This window comes from Nomascus leucogenys, chromosome 4 (genome assembly GCF_006542625.1).
Source record: "Nomascus leucogenys isolate Asia chromosome 4, Asia_NLE_v1, whole genome shotgun sequence".
In the NCBI taxonomy this organism is placed as follows: domain Eukaryota; kingdom Metazoa; phylum Chordata; class Mammalia; order Primates; family Hylobatidae; genus Nomascus; species Nomascus leucogenys.
In genome coordinates, this window is record NC_044384.1 from 48,677,227 (window position 1) to 48,699,177 (window position 21,951).

At 33.8% G+C, this 21,951-nt stretch overlaps 1 protein-coding gene and 1 long non-coding RNA gene across 3 annotated transcripts in view; one reads left to right on the forward strand and one right to left on the reverse strand.

The window, feature by feature from the left end:
* Positions 1-19,020, forward strand: part of DSC1 (desmocollin 1) — a 35,527-nt gene extending 16,507 nt beyond the window's left edge. Inside the window, exons 7-17 of one of the 2 annotated variants that reach the window (XM_003261970.2) lie at positions 2,250-2,416; positions 4,227-4,361; positions 5,911-6,096; positions 7,792-8,051; positions 8,203-8,345; positions 13,470-13,682; positions 14,125-14,364; positions 15,564-15,685; positions 16,404-16,652; positions 17,408-17,453; positions 17,536-19,020. In XM_003261970.2, coding sequence (XP_003262018.1) covers positions 2,250-2,416; positions 4,227-4,361; positions 5,911-6,096; positions 7,792-8,051; positions 8,203-8,345; positions 13,470-13,682; positions 14,125-14,364; positions 15,564-15,685; positions 16,404-16,652; positions 17,408-17,443 — 1,751 coding nt within the window. In that variant the 3' untranslated portion in view covers positions 17,444-17,453; positions 17,536-19,020. The remainder of the gene's footprint in view (positions 1-2,249; positions 2,417-4,226; positions 4,362-5,910; positions 6,097-7,791; positions 8,052-8,202; positions 8,346-13,469; positions 13,683-14,124; positions 14,365-15,563; positions 15,686-16,403; positions 16,653-17,407; positions 17,454-17,535) is intronic. The other variant, XM_003261971.2, reaches the window with a different exon arrangement.
* LOC115834748 overlaps positions 1-21,951 on the reverse strand; it is a 50,772-nt gene that overhangs the window by 3,721 nt on the left and 25,100 nt on the right. The gene's annotated exons all lie outside the window — the stretch shown is intronic.

Here is a 21,951-nt window from a genome sequence, read left to right on the forward strand (position 1 = left end):
CAGGGATCATTTATTCTTCCAACAAAGTAAGATGTTATTTTTTCATTCATTCATTCATTCATTCATTCAGTGGTTTTTTTAAAAAGTGTCATTTAAGGATATATAGAAGCCTAATGTAGGAAAAATTCAACTTTTCCTTCAAAGCAAGAAAAATACTCCAAAAAAAGTGATGTAACCAAACATACAGGAACGTCTATTTTATGGTGCCAAGGAATATTTTTTTTAACAGACATTTGAAATTCAAAGTTTGACTTTTGTAGGCTATGTAAGTGTAGTACCAGTTTATATTAAAATCTTATAATATCAGTGTTGTTTTCCTGAATTCTCCTTATTAAATGACTGCTGGGTATTAGCTTTCATTTTAGCCTAGCTTTGTAACCAGTGTTTAGGATGATGGCAATTTTAGGAAAATACTAGATTTTTGCTTCCATTGAATTCCTTATTAATATTTTAAACACAATTATGTAGAACATTTTTAAATGCTTGACTTTCAAGGATATACTACATAAAACATTCTAGTTTTATGAGATCATACACTTCTCAAAGGAAAACCTTTCTATGCTCATCTTGCTACCCACATATAGAAGGCAGCTAATTGATACATGAAGTTACTAACTGGTTAGATTAGTACACAACAGATCTGAATGTGCAACAGACAAATGCCATTCATATTAAATGTAAAGATATTTTATATTTTTACCATGTACATATGTGTCACAGGTGCATTTATGAAACAGTACATAATTTGAATCTTTATAAAGTTTCAATACATTTTCAAGGAACCAGAAATATATCATGGCATGGAAATATCGATCTGATATATAAAACATATACATTGCCCTTTTTGGCATATCTTCCAAACAAAATGAAAAAAAAAATTAAACTGATTTGATGCTATGTGCAGCCAAGACTGTGACCCAAGACTACTAAGGGGTGTAACAAGACTAGTTTGTTTTAAAATGTTGCAAGAACAGTTGTTATTTCCTGTGGCCTCCTCCATTCTGTTTCCATGTACATATGTGTGAATAATATTGCTGTTTCACAATACTAATGCAATGTGTCTAATACTCTCATGTCTGGACTATGAAGCTTGTCTACATGATACACAGACCTCTCCCTATGATTTTGTCTTGCATATATTAATAGTTATTTGTATACATTAATAATTTATCACATTTATTAAAGTACAAAAGGATAAAATATTTGTTATTACACGAAAAGATGTGGTATACCTCTGATTAACATTATCAAGTTGGGTTATAAAACAGACAAGGTATGCAGAGAAGGTCCCATTCAAAAATGGTCCATGAACACTTAAATGCCATTGGTGAGAATGTAAATTAGTTCAGCCCCTGTGGAAAGCAGTGTGGGGATTACTCAAAGAACTAAAAACAGAGCTACTATTTGAGCCAGCTATGCCATTACTAGGTATATACCCAAAGGAAAACAAATCATTCTACCAAAAGACACTTGCACTTGTATGTTTATTGCTGCACCATTCACAATAGCAAAGACATGAAATGAATCCACGTGCCCTTCAATGGTGGATTGGATAAAGAAAATGTAGTACACAAATACCATGGAATACTATGCAGCCGTAAAAAAGAATAAAATCATGTCTTTTGCAGCAACATAGATGCAGCCGGAGGTCATTATCCTAAGCAAATTAACACAGAAACAGAAAGCTAAATACCACGTTATCACTTATAAGTGAGAGCTGAACATTGGGTACACATAGACACAAAAATGGGAACAATAAACAATGGGGATTCCAAAAGGTGGGAGGGAAGGAGGAGGGAAGGGGCTGAAAAACTACGTATTCGGTACCACATTCACTACGGGGGTGATGGGATCATTAGAAGCCCAAACCTCAGTATCGCACAATATACCCTGTAACAAACCTGCATGTGTACCCCCAAATCTAAAATTAAATTAAGTTAAATTTAAAAATAGCCCATGAACTTAGAGAGAAAGAATTTCAGAACTACTGTTTCTAAGGGTAGTGTGGGAACTGTTCTCATATATGTAGAATACGAATCATGTTATTCACAGGAGCCACCTAACTGAAGTTCCCCAGTAAGGGAGGCTTGGAGACATTTAGAACAGTTTCACATTCCTCACCTTAACAGTAAAACTAATCTACTTGTGGTTTGGGGGAGAATTTGCTACAGTAATGCTTTGATTTTATTTTGTTTATAATTCAATTATATGAGTAGAAATTTTTGACACTTTTGGATTTATCTAAACAGGAACTTCAGTGGGAAAAGTGACCGCCACAGACCTCGACGAACCTGACACTCTCCATACTCGTCTGAAATATAAAATCTTACAACAAATCCCAGATCATCCAAAGCATTTCTCCATACACCCAGATACCGGTGTCATCACCACAACTACACCTTTTCTGGATAGAGAAGTAATGATGATTAATTAACTATCTAGTCATTAAACTACATTTAAATTGAGAATGAACTCCCGAGAGAAGTTGCAGTATGGCCAGTCTGGCCTCTTTCTCAGCATGCTTCTGTAGGCTGCGGTTAGGGATTCTCTGGAGACGTCCTCTGTCCTTACAGAGATGTCGGGAAAGTACCATATATTAGACAGGGCCTCACTTGAAATCACTAACCTGGTTTGATTTGTTGATGATAAAATTGCTTTACATTTATTTTATTTTTGTTTTAAAAAATACTTTTATCTGGCACCAACATGCTTAACTTTTTAAATTCATAAACTTTGTTGTAGCAGCTTTGGGTTCACAGCATAATTTAGTAGAAAGTACAGACGGAGGCCGGGCGCGGTGGCTCACGCCTGTAATCCCAGCACTTTGGGAGGCTGAGGCAGGCGGATCACGAGGTTAGGAGATGGAGACCATCCTGGCTAACACCATGAAATGCCGCCTCTACTAAAAAAATCCAAAGAAATTAGCCGGGCGTGGTGGCGGGCGCCTGTAGTCCCAGCTACTGGGGAGGCTGAGGCAGGAGAATGGCTTGAACCTGGGAGGCGGAGCTTGCAGTGAGCCGAGATCGCGCCACTGCACTCCAGCCTGGGCGACAGAGGGAGACTCCATCTCAAAAAAAAAAAAATAAAATACAGATGGTTCCCATATACTCCCTATCCCCCCCCAACACACATAGCCTTCCCTGCTATCAACATCCTGCCCCACAGTGTTATATTTGATACAACTGATACACTTATGTTGACACATCATTATTACACATCATTATTACCTAAAGTCCATAGTTCTCACATTGTGGTTCACTCTTGGTGCTATGTATTCTATGAGTTTGAACAAATGTGTAAAGACAGGCATCCATCATTATAGTATCATCCAGAGTGGTTTCACTGACCTAAAAACCCTCCTGTTGAGGATTATTGTGCTTCTGTAGTGCTTCTCCTATTGATGCCTTCTTCCCTCTTAATTCCTGGCAACCACTGATATTTTTACTGTCTCTATATTTTGCCCTTTTTTAGAATGCCATATAGTTGAAATCATATAGTATGTAGCCTTTTAAAATTGGCTTCTTTCATTTAGTAATATGCTTTTAAATTTCTTTCATGTCTTTTTAAGTCTTGATAGCTCTTTTCTTTTTAGCACTGAATAATATTTCATTGTCTGGATGTACCAGTTTATTTACCCATTTACCTACTGAAGGACATCTTGGTTGCTTTCAAGTTTTGGCAATTATAAATAAAGCAGCTTTAAATTTTAAAATGTTATATTAGACACATCACCTTTCCATTGTACCAATCAGCCAATATCTTGTTCTGTACTTTTATTTTTTTTTTTAACAAAATTATATGTAAAAAAGAATATTTGGGCCAGGCACAGTGGCTCACGCCTGTAATCCCAGCACTTTGGGAGGCCGAGGCAGGCAGATTGCCTAAGCTCAGGAGTTCGTGACCAGCCTGGGCAACACAGTAAAACCCTGTCTCTACTAAAAATACAAAGATTAGCTGGGTGTGGTGGCGGGCGCTTGCACTCCCAGCTACTCTGGAGGCTGAGGCAGGAGAATTGCTTCAACCTGGGAGGCAGAGGTTGCAGTGAGCCAAGATCATGCCACTGCACTCCAGCCTGGGTGACAGTGAGACTCCATCTCAAACAAATATATAAAAGAAAAAATAAAAAAGAATATTTGTACAACAATCATGCCTAAACAAGTGGTTGTGAGAATTGCAAGTTATAGGAAATAAGTGTTCGTTAATGTAGTTTTTTCCTTTTTTTTCAGAAATGTGATACTTACCAGTTAATAATGGAAGTGCGAGACATGGGTGGTCAGCCTTTCGGTTTATTTAATACAGGAACAATTACTATTTCACTTGAGGATGAAAATGACAATCCACCATCTTTCACAGAAACTTCTGTGAGTATACCTCTCTATTCATTCATCTAGATTTATCTACTTTTTCAAAAAACATGTCTAGAATTTGGTAGCTCTGTGAGATCACACAGTTTGACAGTTTGATTTAAATAACTACTACTTACAAATAACATAGGGAGAAAAATATGATTTCTGTACAAACAGCTGAAGTACTAGTTATTTCTTGATGCTAGGGAAATAACCATGCTCTCGGCTACCGAAGAGCTTCTTAGCCCTAGATGTAGCTCATGTGTTCAACTTTTTTTTTTTTTTTGGCGTTAAGCTCTGCTATCAGATTCCTTGGCATTAAATCTTTATATAGGGTGAAGGAGGAGAGGCTCTCTCTCTGGTGTCCTTTACATTTCAACTTCTTAAGATGAGTAAGGAACTAACCTATGGAGACAGTAGTACAGGCTGGCTCACAGCTCCAAACAAGCCCTTCCTGTACCATGAGTAAACTTTTCCTTAGGCGGTAAACAATAAGATATATATAAATATATATATAAATGTAAATATATCCACCTATCTACCTATCTATATATAGATAGATAGATATATTTATCTATCTATCTATATATAGATAAATAGATATATGTGTGGTGTGTGTGAGTGTGTACATATATATGTATTTACATTTTTATGACAGTAGTTTCAGGAAATGGTTCTCCTTTCCTGAACTTTTGATAAATAACCTTTCATTTTTTCATTAACTTATTCCAGAGCACAAGTCAAAGAAGGAAAAACCTGCAAGTACAGTGAAGGGAGACATGTTCATGTAATTTCTTACATGAATCCCTACAATATATGAGGATATATTTTACCCCATATTTCATATGAGGAAATAGAAAGTCTGTTAAGTCAAGATCTCATACTAATAAACCATATACAAGGAATAACCAGGATTCAAATCTAGGTCTATTACGCTCCAGTGTCTATCATCCTCCTATATGAATTGACCTTCTATCTCTAACAGATTCAATTTACTACTTCTTTTAGTCTTTAATATCTTATGCTTTTGTAATAATATTTTTGTGGAGGGCTATTGTTTAATGTCTCAAAAGAAGGGAAAACTTTTCTGCTAAAGGTTTGCAAGTGAATCAAAAGTACATTTGGAAAGATTGGTGTGAAAACAATTCTCCAGAAATAAGAAGCCAGCATGTGTTTATAATTACCTACAAGTACTGAGTGTTTAATATATTAACATAAGACATTTATTAAGTGTTTACTGTGTAAAAATGGGAGATGATAGACTGTAAATATTGTAGAGGCTCAGAGAAGAGACAAATCTGAGGTCTAGAATGATTAGGAAAATTATCTCAGAGAAATTCAGAAGGTAAGACTTGGGGTGGCCTTTGAAGAATGGAAAAGATATGAAAAGGCAATTCAGGAGGAAAGAACTAAGCTACACATTAAATTAGTAAAATGTTTCCCAATATATTGAGGGCAGCTTTTCATATCACTTTATTTATTTTTTCTTTAAATATATGTTTTAGCATATAAAGCCACATTGTCAAAGTTGTAAATTGATAATAATAAGGGGCAATTCTTTCAGTATGTTACAGAAGTAGAAGAAAACAGAATTGATGTGGAGATTTTACGAATGAAGGTACAGGATCAGGATTTGCCAAACACTCCTCACTCAAAGGCTGTATACAAAATTCTACAAGGAAATGAAAATGGAAACTTCAAAATTAGCACAGATCCAAATACAAATGAAGGAGTGTTGTGTGTTGTCAAGGTAAACAAATAAAATAATCAGGCTATGCTTTAAAATATCCTAACTCATGCACTGATTTTAAGAGGCAATTCTTATATGTATATGACTAGACTACTGCAATGCAAGGCCAAATGATTTGTATTGGTTTATATAAACTTTTTTTTTCTTATTCTCTTACCCTAATTTTCTCTCTTAGAAGAAAGTTATGTCAGGTACAAAACTCATTGTTCTCTATATGAAGAAAACCAAGACAGAGAAATATTGAATACTGAACCAGATATTTGCTTTAGAAGGGGTCTTAGACACTTACTTGTCCAAATTTCTTTTTTATAAGAACACACAAAAGAAGAAAATGGAAGAATCCCTATTTGAAATCAAGCCTCAACTTTTCAACTCCTTTCATGTTCATATTATATTTTATTTTTACCTCTCTATGATGTATTCTGTAAGAGAGACTATTGAACTAAACATTCAGCAACTTTTCCCATGAATCCCCCTATATTCCAGGTAGCCATTGCTTTGGATTTTTTAAATTTAATTGCAATTACTGGTTTCTAGGATGATTACTTTAACTGGACCTAATTCTTTTTTAGTCCATCTATCCATAGCTCTCGGTAACTTCTTGCATAGCTTCCTTCATTAATTTCTTAGAGACAATTTAAGTCCTCAGAAGGTTCAGGCAGACATTGTGTTCTCCTGATAAGATTTTTAGAAAATATTCTTTAATTATTGTACTGTCTACTTTTTCTTTATTTCTTTTTCTTTTCTTGTTCCTAGGTTTTTTTCCCCTTGATTTTTTTTTCACCATTTAAATGTTGTTTTAGGATTCTTTCTAATTATTCAGTTTAGGACTGTGTTAGTTTGTTTTCCCATGGCTGATAAAGACATACCTGAAACTGGGAACAAAAAGAGGTTTAATTGGACTTACAGTTTCACATGACTGGGGAGGCCTCAGAATCATGGCGGGAGGCAAAAGGCACTTCTCACATGGTGGCAGCAAGAGAAAAACGAGGCAGAAGCAAAAGCAGAAACCCCTGATAAACCCATCAGCTCCTGTGAGACTTATTCACTATCACGAGAATAGCACAGGAAAGACTGGCCCCCACGATTCAATTACCTTGCCCTGGGTCCCTCCCACAACAGGTGGGAATTCTGGGAGATACAAATCAAGTTGAGATGTGGGTGGGGACATAGCCAACCATATCAAGGACCAAGCGCTTTCATCAGGAACTAAACAGCCTGAAATATAATGTGCTTTGAAAAGGTGCTGTTAAATATCATTCTATCTTTTGACTCAGGCATAGAGTAACTGCTGTATTGTAGCCAAATTTCTATCTAATTATTGTATATACTTAGTTTGGAGGCAATTTAGTTGTCACTGTTATTCCATATAATAAGCAATAAAATAATTTGAATTTTTTCATACACTTATCTTGCATTTCTATTAATATTTAAACTTATAATGAAAAAGGCTGAAGGCAAGATCTTCCAAAAGAAAAATGAGAAGAAAAATGGGTTGAATCTGAGAATCAACAATTTTGCATTTGGCAATGATTGTCACTTTAGGAAGCTAATTATTGGCCTTTAACTGTATTAGCCCTAACTTTAGGTTACATTTTAAATGTAAAAATGATATTCCTTTGTAGGAAAATTTGAAATTAGAAGTCTTATATATAATGTTATATATTGACTTATTAAAGTATGCTTATTTAACAGCCATTGAACTATGAAGTCAATCGCCAAGTTATTTTGCAAGTTGGTGTAGTTAACGAGGCACAATTCTCTAAAGCAGCGAACTCACAAACTCCTACAATGTGCACTACAACTGTCACCGTTAAAATTATAGACAGTGATGAGGGCCCTGAATGCCACCCTCCAGTGAAAGTTATTCAGAGTCAAGATGGCTTCCCAGCTGGCCAAGAACTCCTTGGATACAAAGCACTGGACCCGGAAACATCCAGTGGTGAAGGCTTAAGGTGACATATTTTTCAAAATGCTCCTTAATTTTAATTGTGATGTAAATTGATTTTAAACTTAGGAATGTTTTACGTATTTTTCAAAATGACAGATTTTAAGATCATGTCCCTTCTTTGATTTGACGATTTATATTTGATTTCTAAAAATTAGGTATCAGAAGTTAGAGGATGAAGATAACTGGTTTGAAATTAATCAACACACTGGCGACTTGAGAACTCTAAAAGTACTAGATAGAGAATCCAAATTTGTAAAAAACAACCAATACAATATTTCAGTTGTTGCAGTGGATGCAGGTGAGTGCCATTTTCTACAGATAAAATATAAATATACGATATGTTTTTAAGGAAACCTTGGGGTGAAATATGTTTATTTCTAGACAAAACATAATTCAAACAATGTTTGCATTTTTATTGTTCATGTTATTGGAGATCACCCAATTTAGGCTTCAGTGCATCTATAATGCAAAGCTATGAGGTAGTGAATGGCCAAAGCTTAAGGCTTAATTATATCACAGTAAATTTAAATGTAATTACATCACAATTAAAATTAAGGTCTGAGGTTTCAAAGATGATCTATATTGTTAATTTCTGCTGAGGAAATTGTGGCATACTCAAGGATCACCATTTTTTTTTCAGAAGTACAGGTTTAGATACATTATGATTTGAGCTTGCTGAAAGGGTTCAACACACCTAAAACAGTTTGGTTCAAAGTAAGTTTGTTCTGAGCTTCTCTTAATGGAGAACAAATCATTTATCCTATTTTATAAAGCAATGACAAAACAATGACTTAAGTCTTTTGTGGTGATTTGCAATCTTTTACCAAGGTCAATTTTAGAATCAATTCTGTAAAGAATGTCCTCCAAATATAGTAGAGTAGTGATTTGGAAATCCTTTTGAACATACAAATTTCTATCAGTAAACCACTTGTTAGTATGCTTAAATATATATTTATAAATATGTTTTTAAATATTTGCTATCATATGCATTCATATACATGTACTATTATACTAATGTATACATAAAAATACACAAAAGATATTAAAAGAGGATGATAAAAATATAAGTAGAAGCTACACTCATTCATTTTATCATATTGATGACAAATTTACCATAAATTTTGGCAAATTGCCATAAATAATAAAGATAAAGGAACTTGGGCTTTTATAACATAGCCTATTCTTTTGACTGCCTGCCTAATCCAGGAAGGTTTCCACTCTTTTTACACGCATATGCTGGATGTTCAAAACAAACTAGCTGATACAATACCATAGGTTTTTTTTTCTGTGTCTATTGCATTTCTTTAGAAGGAATGGTTGAATGTATTAATAAATACATATCAAATTCCATGGTAATTAACACAAGTTGGTAGTAGTGAAAATGTTCATGCTTATTTATTTGTCCCTTTGACTTTTTTTAATAACAAAATGCAAACAATGTGTTCTCAGATATTATACCCCTACTTTTTTCTATGATGGCAAAGAAGACTTTATGTTTACTCATTTATTCCCCAACTGTTGGTTTGTCTATTAAGTTCTAAGTATTAGACAAGCTGACATGGAAATTAAGAATGTTAAGATAAGGCCAAATTCTTACACGATATCAACTATAGAATTATTATAGTTTCACAAGAGGTGCTATGACGTGAGAACTTTCCTCAAAAAGAATGTATGAATATTATCAGAAGTGGAGATCAGTTAAGAGCTGCTCAGATTAAGGATGAAAGAGAAGAGATTACAGAAATGCAGAGGCCTAATTTTTTTTTTTTTTTTTTTTTTTTGAGATGGAGCCTTTCTCTGTCCCCCAGGCTGGAGTGCAGTGGCGCGATCTCGGCTCACCGCAGCCTCCACCTCCTGGGTTCACGCCATTCTCCTGCCTCAGCCTCCCGAGTAGCTGGGACTACAGGCGCCCCGCCAACACGCCCGGCTAATTTTTTGTATTTTTAGTAGAGACGGGGTTTCACCGTGTTTGCTATCTGGAGAGGAGAAAATTATGGAGAACAAAGTATTTAAAAATTAACTTTGTTTTTTGGTGCAAAAAGACAAAGTCTGTAAGCACAGTGAACGTAGTGTAAGAAAATAAAAAGCAAACTTTAACAAATCTATATTCCAGGGCCGTAGATAACCTGGGTGTGTTTAATAAAAAAGTAAAGATAAGGATGTTACACATTTTAGTGAAAAACCATGTAGTGATATGATGAATTTTGTTTCTTTGAACTTTAATCCACACACACACACACACACATTTTGCTCTGATGCTCATGAATATTCCTGGATGATGATCTAGGTATTCTACCTGTCTTAGAATCCAACTTTCTTTCTTGTGTCAATCCTCTGTCAGTCAGGCTGATGTCCCTGCTGTCAGTCGAGAAAGCATTGTTTTACATACCTTCTACCTAGAGTAGCATTGCTCCTCCTGTCTGAAATTCAGGCCCCTTAACTTCTTCAAATAAATGGCAATGACAAGGTTTGTGATTGTTTCCATTAGTCTGCATTCAGTTCTTCTCTAAATACCTTTTGAACTGGGAATAACAATTATCATACATGATGTGGCTTCTGTAGAAAAGGCTGCTTTCATTGTTTCTCATGTATATTCTGTTCTCCTAACAAGATTAATTATGAGTTCAATTTTGTATGAAGACCCTTTTTCTTTGTAAATCGTCCCTTTCCAAGTATCTGGCAGAAAATGTGGTACACATATGCACAGTGCAGGTGCTGATATTTGTCACTCCTTTGTTGTTTGAGAGTCCTGTGAATCTCCACGTTATAAATTTCACTGCAAAAAGCTTTACAATTCTAGGGACATAATTAGCACTTGGAAAAACTGATCTGAATGTAGAAAATTGAGATTAAACATTTATTAAGTGCTTCTTTGTTTTTCCCGTCTGTAAGAAGGATTTTCTTAAGAGAACAAATATTTAAGGGTTGTCATGTACAAGTGGCAAACATTTTGCATGTGTAGTCCAAAAAGAACATGAACAAATTACAGGAAATCATTAGGAGGCATATTGTAGCTTAATAAGTAAAAATTTAAATCTTTTAACAATTAATTTTAAAATTTATAGAGTAGGCTGATTTATAATACAGTGATTCTAGTTACTGAAACATTTGAGTAGCAATAAAAAACTACTGCTTTTCAAAATTGCTGTTGAAGTGTTATGAAGATTTTTAGTTAACCCAAGATGTACTTTCTAGCTCTGTGATTGTGGTGTTTCTTACTCATTTATACTTGACATTTGCTTATGTGCTTAATTTAAAGTAAGTTTTAGAAGTAAATAAACACACCCAATGACCTTTCACCATGCTCAGCTATTGTCAGTAATTACTTATTTTTGGCTGTTTACCTCTTCCCGGGGGTAAAACAAAAACTTACCATCAACCTCTTGTAATTTTTGTATCTTCTAAGACAAGCTTGTCCAACCTGTGGCCTGCAGGCAGCATGCAGCCCAGCACGGCTTTGAATGTGGCCCTACAAAAATTCATAAACTTTCTTGAAACATTATAAGATTTGTTTGCAACATAAATTTTTTAGCTCATCAGCTATCATTGGTGTTAGTGTATTTTATGTGTGGCCCAAGACAATTCTTCTGTTTTCAGTGTGGCCCAGGGAAGCCAAAAGATTGGACACCCCTGTTCTAAGACCTTCTCAGCTTTGGCTTTGATTGCCTTCCATGTAAATAATTTCAAGCATCTTTCATCTGTTTTTATCAACATGCTTAAAACAGAGACTATAATAGAAAATAGTAAGTTATGGGATAAATGTTGTTTGAATATGTGATTAAATAAATCTTGATTTGCATTCCTACGATTACCGTACTTTTTTGGATTTTTAAAGTGTGTTTTCTCACCATTTTTCTATAAAGAGAAAGCCTTTCTGCTTAAATTTTAAAAGGTGAAATTATAGTATATATATCAACTCATGTGTAGTGTATGCAACTAAATTTTTTACTTTATAAAGGCCTCTTTTTCACATTATTCATTTCTTTGTTAGTTTGCTGATTTTAAAGTTGTTACTTATATTCAACTTTATTTGCTATTTTCTGGCAGTCTCAAAGCATTTATATATCTTCTCCAAATAGCTATATCTCTCTTTTATTTCTGGATATTTTTAAACTTGTTCAGATAGTTTTAAAATAGGCATAAATAGTAGTTACTTTATATAAACAATTAGTTTAAAAGTCACTGAATAAATTAATTTTGTAGTTATTCAACAGAAAAAATTTTTTTGAAATATACTACATGATATGACTTAGGGTTATTTCAAATTAAAAAGAAAAATAAATTATATTTGCATGGGAGTTATAGTAGTCTTTATGATAAATTCAACATACATGTTTCAAAATGTGGACCAGTATTTAAAGCAAAAACATGAAAAACTGCATCATCAATTACCTTTCTGTTTATTTCAATTTTGATATCTTATCATTTATTGTAGTTTATTATTCTGTTACAAATGGTGGGATTTGACATGTTTCTGAACTTCATTATCTCTTAAACACAAATAATGGGTGCTACTTTAAAAATACTACGTGTGAAGTCTTAGGCCAATAATATGGCAATCAACAGATGAGTATGAGACTGTTCCTGTTGTCAAGAACATGTGAATTGCATTAGGGTAGAGATGAAAACTTATTTTTCTGGCTTATTCAATTAAATGTTTTCAAGTATAAAAATAGGAACTGTATTATGTTCAATGTGTCAGTATAAAGTTATAGTTAGCTGGGAAATACTGGGCAAATCACTAGGCTCTCAAGGTGAATACAACTTACTATGCTACTTTTGCAGTTCAGTGTGTGAGCCAAAATATTAGCAAAGAGTTCTGAGAAAGCACTGGAATATGGCTACCATTGTCTGTGGAAGTCACGAGTTTCATGAGGAGGTGACATTTAAGTAGATTCTTGACGATAATAGTGTGCTACCTGGCAAGAAAGAGGAGAAAAGTATTCCTAGGAGTGGCAACCGAATGCTACAAAGCAGACAGGAAAGGGAACACCCAGTGTGTTTCTAGAGAAGTTTTCAAGGTTTGGGCAAAAAGTATATGATGCAATGGAGAATCTGAGAAAGTGACTGATAACCAAATGTAAAGTGTTTGTATTCTAAGGATGAATATATGTGCTTCATAAAGAAGGATGTAAGACATCCTTTTTATTTTCAACAGGTCATTCTGTAGTGACCTTCCTCATAATCTCATACCTTTTAGTTTTGAAAAGCAACTGAAGAAATTATCTGATCCAGCCCTAGTCTTCAAAGAAAAGTAACATGTCCCTATTTTGTAGTCTTGGTGTCTGAAATCCGGGAAGCATGTATGCGAACTCAAGCTCAGACAGCTAGTAGAAAGCAGATGTCAACTGTGTATTTTATAAATTGTTGAAAATAAATGCATTTTCATGTGCAGAAATAACCTACTTTTAATTAATCTTAGTTGGCCGATCTTGCACTGGAACATTAGTAGTTCATTTGGATGATTACAATGATCACGCACCTCAGATTGACAAAGAAGTGACAATTTGTCAGAATAATGAGGATTTTGCTGTTCTGGAACCTGTAGATCCAGATGGACCTGAAAATGGACCACCTTTTCAATTCTTTCTGGATAATTCTACCAGTAAAAACTGGAATCTAGAAGAAAAGGATGGTATGTAATTATGCTAAATGTTATAGTCAATAGGAACTTCAGATTGGTGATGGTTTTTTCACCTTAGTTTATCATAATAAATACACATTTATTTTAGGAAATTATTTTATTAACCCTAAAAACAACAATACCTTATTTTTTTAAAAAAATTAATGGCATTATGGTGAGCTTAGACTCTTGTTCTGAATATCTTTTAAGAAAACATATAAGTCCCTTTTTAATTAACATTTGAGCAACATGTTAAGTATAGATTAGTTTAATATCAGCATAAAGCAACATCAATTACTTTTCTGGCTTTTCTGGGAAATCAAAAATTCAAAAAAAAAAGAAAAATTCAAGTTTTTATTCTAAATTGATTTCCATCCACTGAGAATATCAAGTAGGAATAATATTGCTATCTAAACAGCCTATCTGTATATATTCTGTCTTTTTTTTTCCCTAGGTAAAACTGCCATTCTTCGTCAACGACAAAATCTTGATTATAACTATTATTCTGTGCCTATTCAAATAAAAGACAGGCATGGTTTAGTTGCAACACATGTGTTAACAGTGAGAGTATGTGACTGTTCAACTCCATCTGAGTGTAGAATGAAAGGAAAAAGTACAAGAGACGTTAGACCAAATGTAATACTTGGAAGATGGGCTATTCTTGCTATGGTGTTGGGTTCTGTGTTGTTATTATGTAAGTATATTAAGTATTACTATCTACAATGTGTCAGCTAAAATTTGATCTAATATTTTTAAAACATGGAAGTTTTTTATATTAATTGCCTTTGGGAAGTGTGTTCTTTTAAAAATATTGTATCTATTTTATGTCTTGGGGCTCTGAGTGATAAAAGAAATCAGTAACAGCAGATTAAATTTAAAGTAAGTTTCAGAGGTGGTAGCCTCAGTTCTTCAATAATTATCTGTGAGACATTGGGTAAATTATTTCCTCTTTTTTGAACTCATTTTTCCATGTGTAAAGTGAAGAGGCTGGATAAAACTATTAAGATTCCCTCCATATAACATAATATAGTCTTTCAATCAGCTATGTTTATGTAGGGAATACATACATACAAAAAGAATTTGTGAAAACAGAGCTATTCCAAAATTTACTCAGATATTTATGTTCCATATTATTAATGAAGTGATTTAGCATTATTGTAAGACTTCCATGAGTGGAAAATGGTCATATGAGCCACTGAGGAAAAGCAATACAGGCAAAGGATGCTAAGATTTTGCATTCTGCAAACTGTTATTTGGAGGTACAAAAGTAATAGAAATATTGCCCACGCTTAATTAAGCCTGCCTTTTTCTCTCCCTTTCTGTTTCTTTCTTCCTTTCCTTTTCTTTTTCTTTCTCTCTCCCTCTGACTCCAAAGAACCCATTTGCATTTACAAACTTTTCCTATAATCTTTACTGTATCCTAATTCATTGATTTGAGTTTCAGATTAAATTGGATATCCCTCTTAGCACTTTATTAGTTCATGTACACTTTTGAAACTGGACACCAATTTTATGTAATTGCCTTTCTTGTTTGTATTTATGCCTAATGTTCTTCGTCTTGTTATTCTAAGCCCTTTAAGTGTGTTCTGTATTATTTTAACTACTAATGATGCTATCTTAAATTTCAGTTAGATGAAGTTACCATTTCAATGTAGAAGAAATAAAAGACACATATAAGTTAATTCTGGACTTGGGAAGAGAGCTATTATTAATCTCTCTAAGCTACAAATAGTATAAATGCATTTTTAAAGTATTCTGTTTTTAAATCTTGTGACCTAAAGAGCCCAATTTGTGGAATGAATTTTTTGAGACATATGCAAGAAGACTTAAAAAAAATCGTGTAATCAAATGATTTAATGTCTGTGTTTTACTTTGATCTTTTTTGCTTTTTAGGTATTCTGTTTACATGTTTCTGTGTCACTGCTAAGAGAACAGTCAAGAAATGTTTTCCAGAAGACATAGCCCAGCAAAATTTAATTGTATCAAATACTGAAGGACCTGGAGAAGAAGTAACGGTAAATCAGATTTCACATCCCTTTGAATTGTATGGTGAACAAATGATGATAAATTATTACACAACAATGTCAATGATAATATCACTAATGTCTATTGAGCACTTACTATGCTAAGCAGAGTTTCGAGTGCCCTCAATGTTTTAAATCATTTAAACTTCCCAATTCTACAGGGCTAGGGCTGTCACAACAAACTGAGTGACTTAAACAATAGAAAAGTATTGTTTCACAGATCTGGAGACTAGAAATCAGAGATCAAGGTGTTGGCAGGACCATGCTCCCTCTGAAGGAACTGGGGAGGGATCTGTTCCAGGACTCTCTCCTAGCTTCTGGCAATTCCCTATGTCAGTGTAAATCAAATCTTCATATGGCGTTGTCCCTGTGTGCATGTCTGTGTCTAAATTTCCCCTTTTTATAAGGATACTGGTCATATTAGCTTAGGGACCGACTCTAATCCCATACAACCTCATCTTAACTAATTACATCTACAATGACCCTATTTCCAAACAAGTTCACATTCTGAGTTACTGAGGGTTAGGACATATGAATTTTTAGGGGACTCAATTCAACCCATCACACCTATGATACTATTATTCTGATTTTATGTATGAGGAACAGAGAGGCACAGCAGGCAAGTGATTTGCCTATGGTGAAAAAAATGAAAATGAATTGTTAGTTTCCATTTTTCAAATTCACTGTATCACTCTCACTTTACTTTCAGGAAGCAAATATTAGACTCCCCATGCAGACATCCAACATTTGTGACACAAGCATGTCTGTTGGTACTGTTGGTGGCCAGGGAATCAAAACACAGCAAAGTTTTGAGATGGTCAAAGGAGGCTACACTTTGGATTCCAACAAAGGAGGTGGACATCAGACCTTGGAGTCCGTCAAGGGAGTGGGGCAGGGAGATACTGGCAGATATGCGTACACGGACTGGCAGAGTTTCACCCAACCTCGGCTTGGCGAAGTAAGTTCCACTGTCTTTGAGGTCATATTACATGGAAGTTAAATGCTAGTTATAAATCAGAATTTCCCAAAAGTTTTACTCCCCATATACCTGGAAGTCAACATCTTTTAAATGTTGGATTATCATAGATGTGGATTTCTGGTTTAAACCCAAAGAGAAAAATGATCTTTGAAAATTCACCTTTGAAAATACAGTTTACAAAACTTTATCTAGGAGTGCCATATGTAGATGTGTTTACAAAGGATAAAAGGTTGATAGCCTCTTCCCTAAAAATTAACAGAAAAACCACACGGAGTGAAATATTTATTATAGAGGAATGAATGGATCATAAATTATAAACATTTCTCAGTGTGCTTGAGTTCTTGGTGTGGTTGTGAAGTCCTGGCTATCAGAATCAACCAGATAAATTGTTGAGCTTTTATTTTGAGTTTTAGTTCCTTGTTTTGTTTTATGTTCAGATTAATCAGTATAGGTTTGATATTAGCCAGTTTAATATATTACACTATCACAGTTATATAGTAGTGTATAAACATAGGAATCATAGCCTATATTGGTTTTCTTCAAATATGTGAAGAAGCTACAAAGGTAAATTTCAAATACACATGTTTTGTGTTCAAATGGGAAATTATAAATGTGTTGTGTGATATATGTGTAGTCTTAATTTTTTAAATGTGCTCACTAGAAGCATTTATTTATTTGCTATATTTTAAGAGTGACTATAATACAGACCAATCCTGTGCATTTTTTATACATAGGAATCCATTAGAGGACACACTCTGATTAAAAATTAAACAGTAAAAGGTAAATCAAAGACATCATTTTTCTGCTAATATGTTTAGGTGTTTTTTAAAAAAATAATAAAATGTGCTCTTTTTTGATACAGAAGGTGTATTTATGTGGACAAGATGAGGAGCATAAACATTGTGAAGACTACGTTCGTTCGTATAACTATGAAGGCAAAGGTTCTCTGGCCGGCTCAGTAGGTTGCTGCAGCGATCGGCAGGAAGAAGAGGGACTGGAGTTTCTAGATCATCTGGAACCCAAATTTAGGACATTAGCAAAGACATGCGTCAAGAAATAAATGTGCCTTTTAATAGTGTAATATCCACAGATGCATAAGTAGAAGTTTATTACATGCAGAATGTTAGCAGCAACTGCTAATGTTTTTGTTTATGGAGGTAAACTTTGTCATGTATAGGTAAGGGTACTATAAATATGAGATTCCTCTACATTCTCCTTGTCTGGTATAACTTCCATGTTCTCTAGAAATCAAGGTTTTGTTTGTTAATTCTCTTTTATATGCATGTATATATTGCCCTTTTCATGACTGTACTGTACACTTCCTTGCACCTTTTATTTGAAAACTGATGTTACTTTTTGTGCTGTGGAAGAGCATTTGGGAAAGCTGGGTATTATAGAGGCCAACGAAAGATGAATTTGCATTGTGATGTACGAATTAAATATTTTCTTCAAAATCTTGGGGAGAATTATGTGCTTAGAAATATTTTCTTTGGTGCCAGATAATTGCATTCTCTCCACCTGAGTGGTTTAAAAAGGACTTTTAAGTATTCTTCAGTGCAATCTTAATCACAATCAGTTTTGTGATTAAGCTCATTTCTCTTTTACACTTCTGTACTCCTCAGAGCAGTGCTCCCAGCATTGTTTTCTTTCTGGATCCTTCAGAGCTCGGTCCTTGGACCTCTGCCCATGTAGATTTGTTATCAGGTCACTCCAACTTTTAGGGTTATTGGAAAGATAAGGACCAGAACATGCTCATAGCAAATTGAGGGGCAGAGATTTTATGAAGATTACATGAGAAGATTTCCATGAAAGAATTGCAACCCTGAGGTCCATGGGTTGACTTATGCTCACAAATATGTTTCGTTTGCTCAACGTGATTTACTACTAACACTTTAAAAATATAAATACTTTAGCAAAAACATTCACTCTTGAGTTTGACTAAGCCCGCCTTATCTGTGGTTGCCACTTACCATCTCCAAGCATTTGGACAACTAGCCATGATGGCATTAGGCTGCAACTCTGATATAGAGAGATTAGCACCTTGAATATGCCAAAAATTGAATTACCATCTGTATTAAAACTCAAGACTCAGCCTAAATTTACAGTTACTTTAAGAAAATGGGCAGTCAGAATTAGGGACTAGAATGTATATGAGAAACCTTGTCTCTACTAAAAATACAAGAAATTAGCCGGACATGGTGGCAAATGACTGTAATCCCAGCTACTCAGGAGGCTGAGGCAGGAGAATCGCTTGAACCTGGGAGGCGGAGGTTGCAGTGAGCTGAGATTGCCATTGCACTCCAGCCTGGGCAACAAGAGTGAAACTCCGTCTCAAAAAAAAAAAAAATTGAAATTGATTACAGCAACACTTACCAAACATTTGTGGAATGATGAATAAATGAACGCACACAATCAGAAATAATTTTGAAGGTAGAACATTTTAATAGGATAGTATGTTTTATTAATCTAAAAAGAAGCTATATATTTAAATAGCATTTTCATAGTCATTTGTGGCAAACTCTATAAATCTATAAACAATAACAGTATGGAAATTTCTCATCCAGAAAAAACAAAGACTTAAAAAAATCTATTAACTAAATATTTTCTAACTAGTTAACTATTTTTAAAAATGAGAGGCTTTTTAAAAAAATGTGACTAGTCTTCCAATTCTCAGTTCCAAATTAAAGGTGCTTCTTGATACAAAATTGGATATTGGATCAGAAGAAAAAAGTGATTTTAATAAATCAGATTTTGTTTTATAAGGTATCCATAATATATAATGTTTACAACCATTATAAAATATTTCTGTGGTCATGCAATTTTTGTTCTCTGATGTACAGGTTGCTCTGATAATATCAGTTCTAAAATTTTAAAATATAATATAAATGTGGACATTTATCATAAAAAGTTACATTCTTGAATGTAGGTACAAAATGTTCTTGGAGCAATTAAAAATCATTAACTGAAACTTAAATTTAATTGTACTTTTATGTTCAGATATACATTTTCTTTCCCATAATTAAGCAAGTGAAAAGAAATATGAAGACAAATGAACATATGTAAGTTAAATTTCAGCTAATGATTTTTAATTACTCCAAGAACAATTTGTACCTACACTCAAAAATGTAATAATTAATGTCCAGAGGTAGATACCTCAGTCAGCAAGAGAAGATACTCTAAAAGCATTAGAAAAATTATTAGAAAGTGTGAGAAATTAATTTGTATTAAACAGTTTTGGCTGTTTAAAATATTTTCAAAATATCATTAGAGTTCATCTCAGAGAAACTTTGACTATCTTTTGGTTTACTTAGGCAATTCAAAACCATTCTCTGCTTACTCCCCAAATTAAATGTTAATTGTATGATTGATAAAATGTGTGACACTCTATCAGACTGCTTACAAATTTCATTTGTTAATAAAAGATTGTATTTCATGGATTTATTTCATATAACTTAATTGTCAGTTAATTGTCAATTAATAAGTTAACAGTTATGACTAGTTTTTCTAGAATAAATCAGTATTGAGGAAGATATACAGTTAAATTTTCTTTTCTTATTTCAGATCTCAAATATTTCATGTGAAAAAATTTCATGAGAACACCAAGGTAGATGAAAATCAATGTAATTTTATAAGTGAGCTTCATTAGACATGTCCTAATTTTACTGAACTTCTGCTTACTCCTGTGTTTATTAAAAGTATTTCTTAAAACTTGACATCTATGCATATATTTACTTTCAGAAAATGTCATATGCTGTGTTATTTAGAAAACGCTCAAAATAGATGTTTTAGAGTCAAAGATTTTTATTATCACAGAAAAGCTAACTCTCTTTTTACTGTATGTTAGTTATGAAACTTCTGTACTAGTTGAAAAACCTAAATGAAATTAGGGTAATGAAACAAACAATGTATATTGCTGCATTTTTCTACTCTCTTTTATCTGCTTTTCTAATAAATCTGAAGGAGTGTTGCATTTGACTAGACACTGCATTTGTCTTTCTGTTTTTGTAGAAAAAAAGAAAATAAAGAAGTATAGCAGGAGAAAACATTACTAAGAATGGATAGATTCTTGCATATTTTATAGGGCCCAATAAAATTAAGTTAGCATAATTTTTCAAAACTCTTCAAAAAATGTTTACATAAAAAATAAAAATTACATATATATTACCTCAAATCCTTACTACCAAAACCAAAATAACTTTTTAAAAATAGTTATTTTAAATAGACTAATTTAAGTGTATTTGAAGGATTATAAAAACAAATATGTGAAGTGCATTTATAATATATATTTTATGAAGTTGTCTTTTATTATTTTAAGATATTCACTTCTTAAAGTAAGTTTTTTGATTGACTGAAATAAAATATCCTTTCATAAATCAATCTACAGAGTTAGCAGTTGTTTATTCCCTAACTTTAGAGAAAAAAAAAAACAATGAAAAACAAGTGTGGTTTTCCTGTGGTCTGCATTTGCATGAGAATACATAGGATTTCAACATTTTAAAAATTTGGTTGTCAGTGTGCAACAATTTGATACCTGTAACTGTGGAATTCTATTTGTCTATGTTTAGAGACTTCTAAATGATATACTGTGGAATTATTAATACTAAAAAAACTCAAGGCTTCATTTGAGATATCTGAAGTTTTAATTTACCTAAAATTAATGCTATTTTCTACCAGGTAAAGTTCAAGAAAAGCTAAAAGAAACCCTCTAATCAAAAGTGGAAATGAAAGGATTTCCTTACTTGGCTTTGCCTCCCCTAAAAGATATAGAATATTTGGTACTGAGTGGTGGATGACATTTACATAGTTCAAAATCTATCTTAAAATCCAACTTTCTAAAGATCATCCATCCATAGTAGGTATCCTGCAAGAGGGATGTGCTACCGTCCTACACTCACCATACTTCCCACCTCTTTGAGATCCATACTAAAATTCAAGGTCATTGGTTCTTGAAGTGTAATTCCTGGATTAGCAGGCTCAGCATCACCTGGAAACTTATTAGAAATGCAAATACTTTGGTCCTTAGCCCAGATCTACTGAATAGGAAACATTGAGAATGAGACCCGGCTATAGAATAGGTTAAGACTCCCCAGGCCTTTCTGATGTACTGTCAAGGTTGAGAATGTCTGTTGTTCTATTCCTCACCTCAGCGCTAGCTCTCTGATACTCAGTGGTCTGTGAACCAGCAGCATTGGCATCGCCTGAGAGCTTCTTAGACAAATAGATACTCAGCCCCCACCTCAGACCTATTGAATCAGAGTCTGCATTTTGATGAGATCTC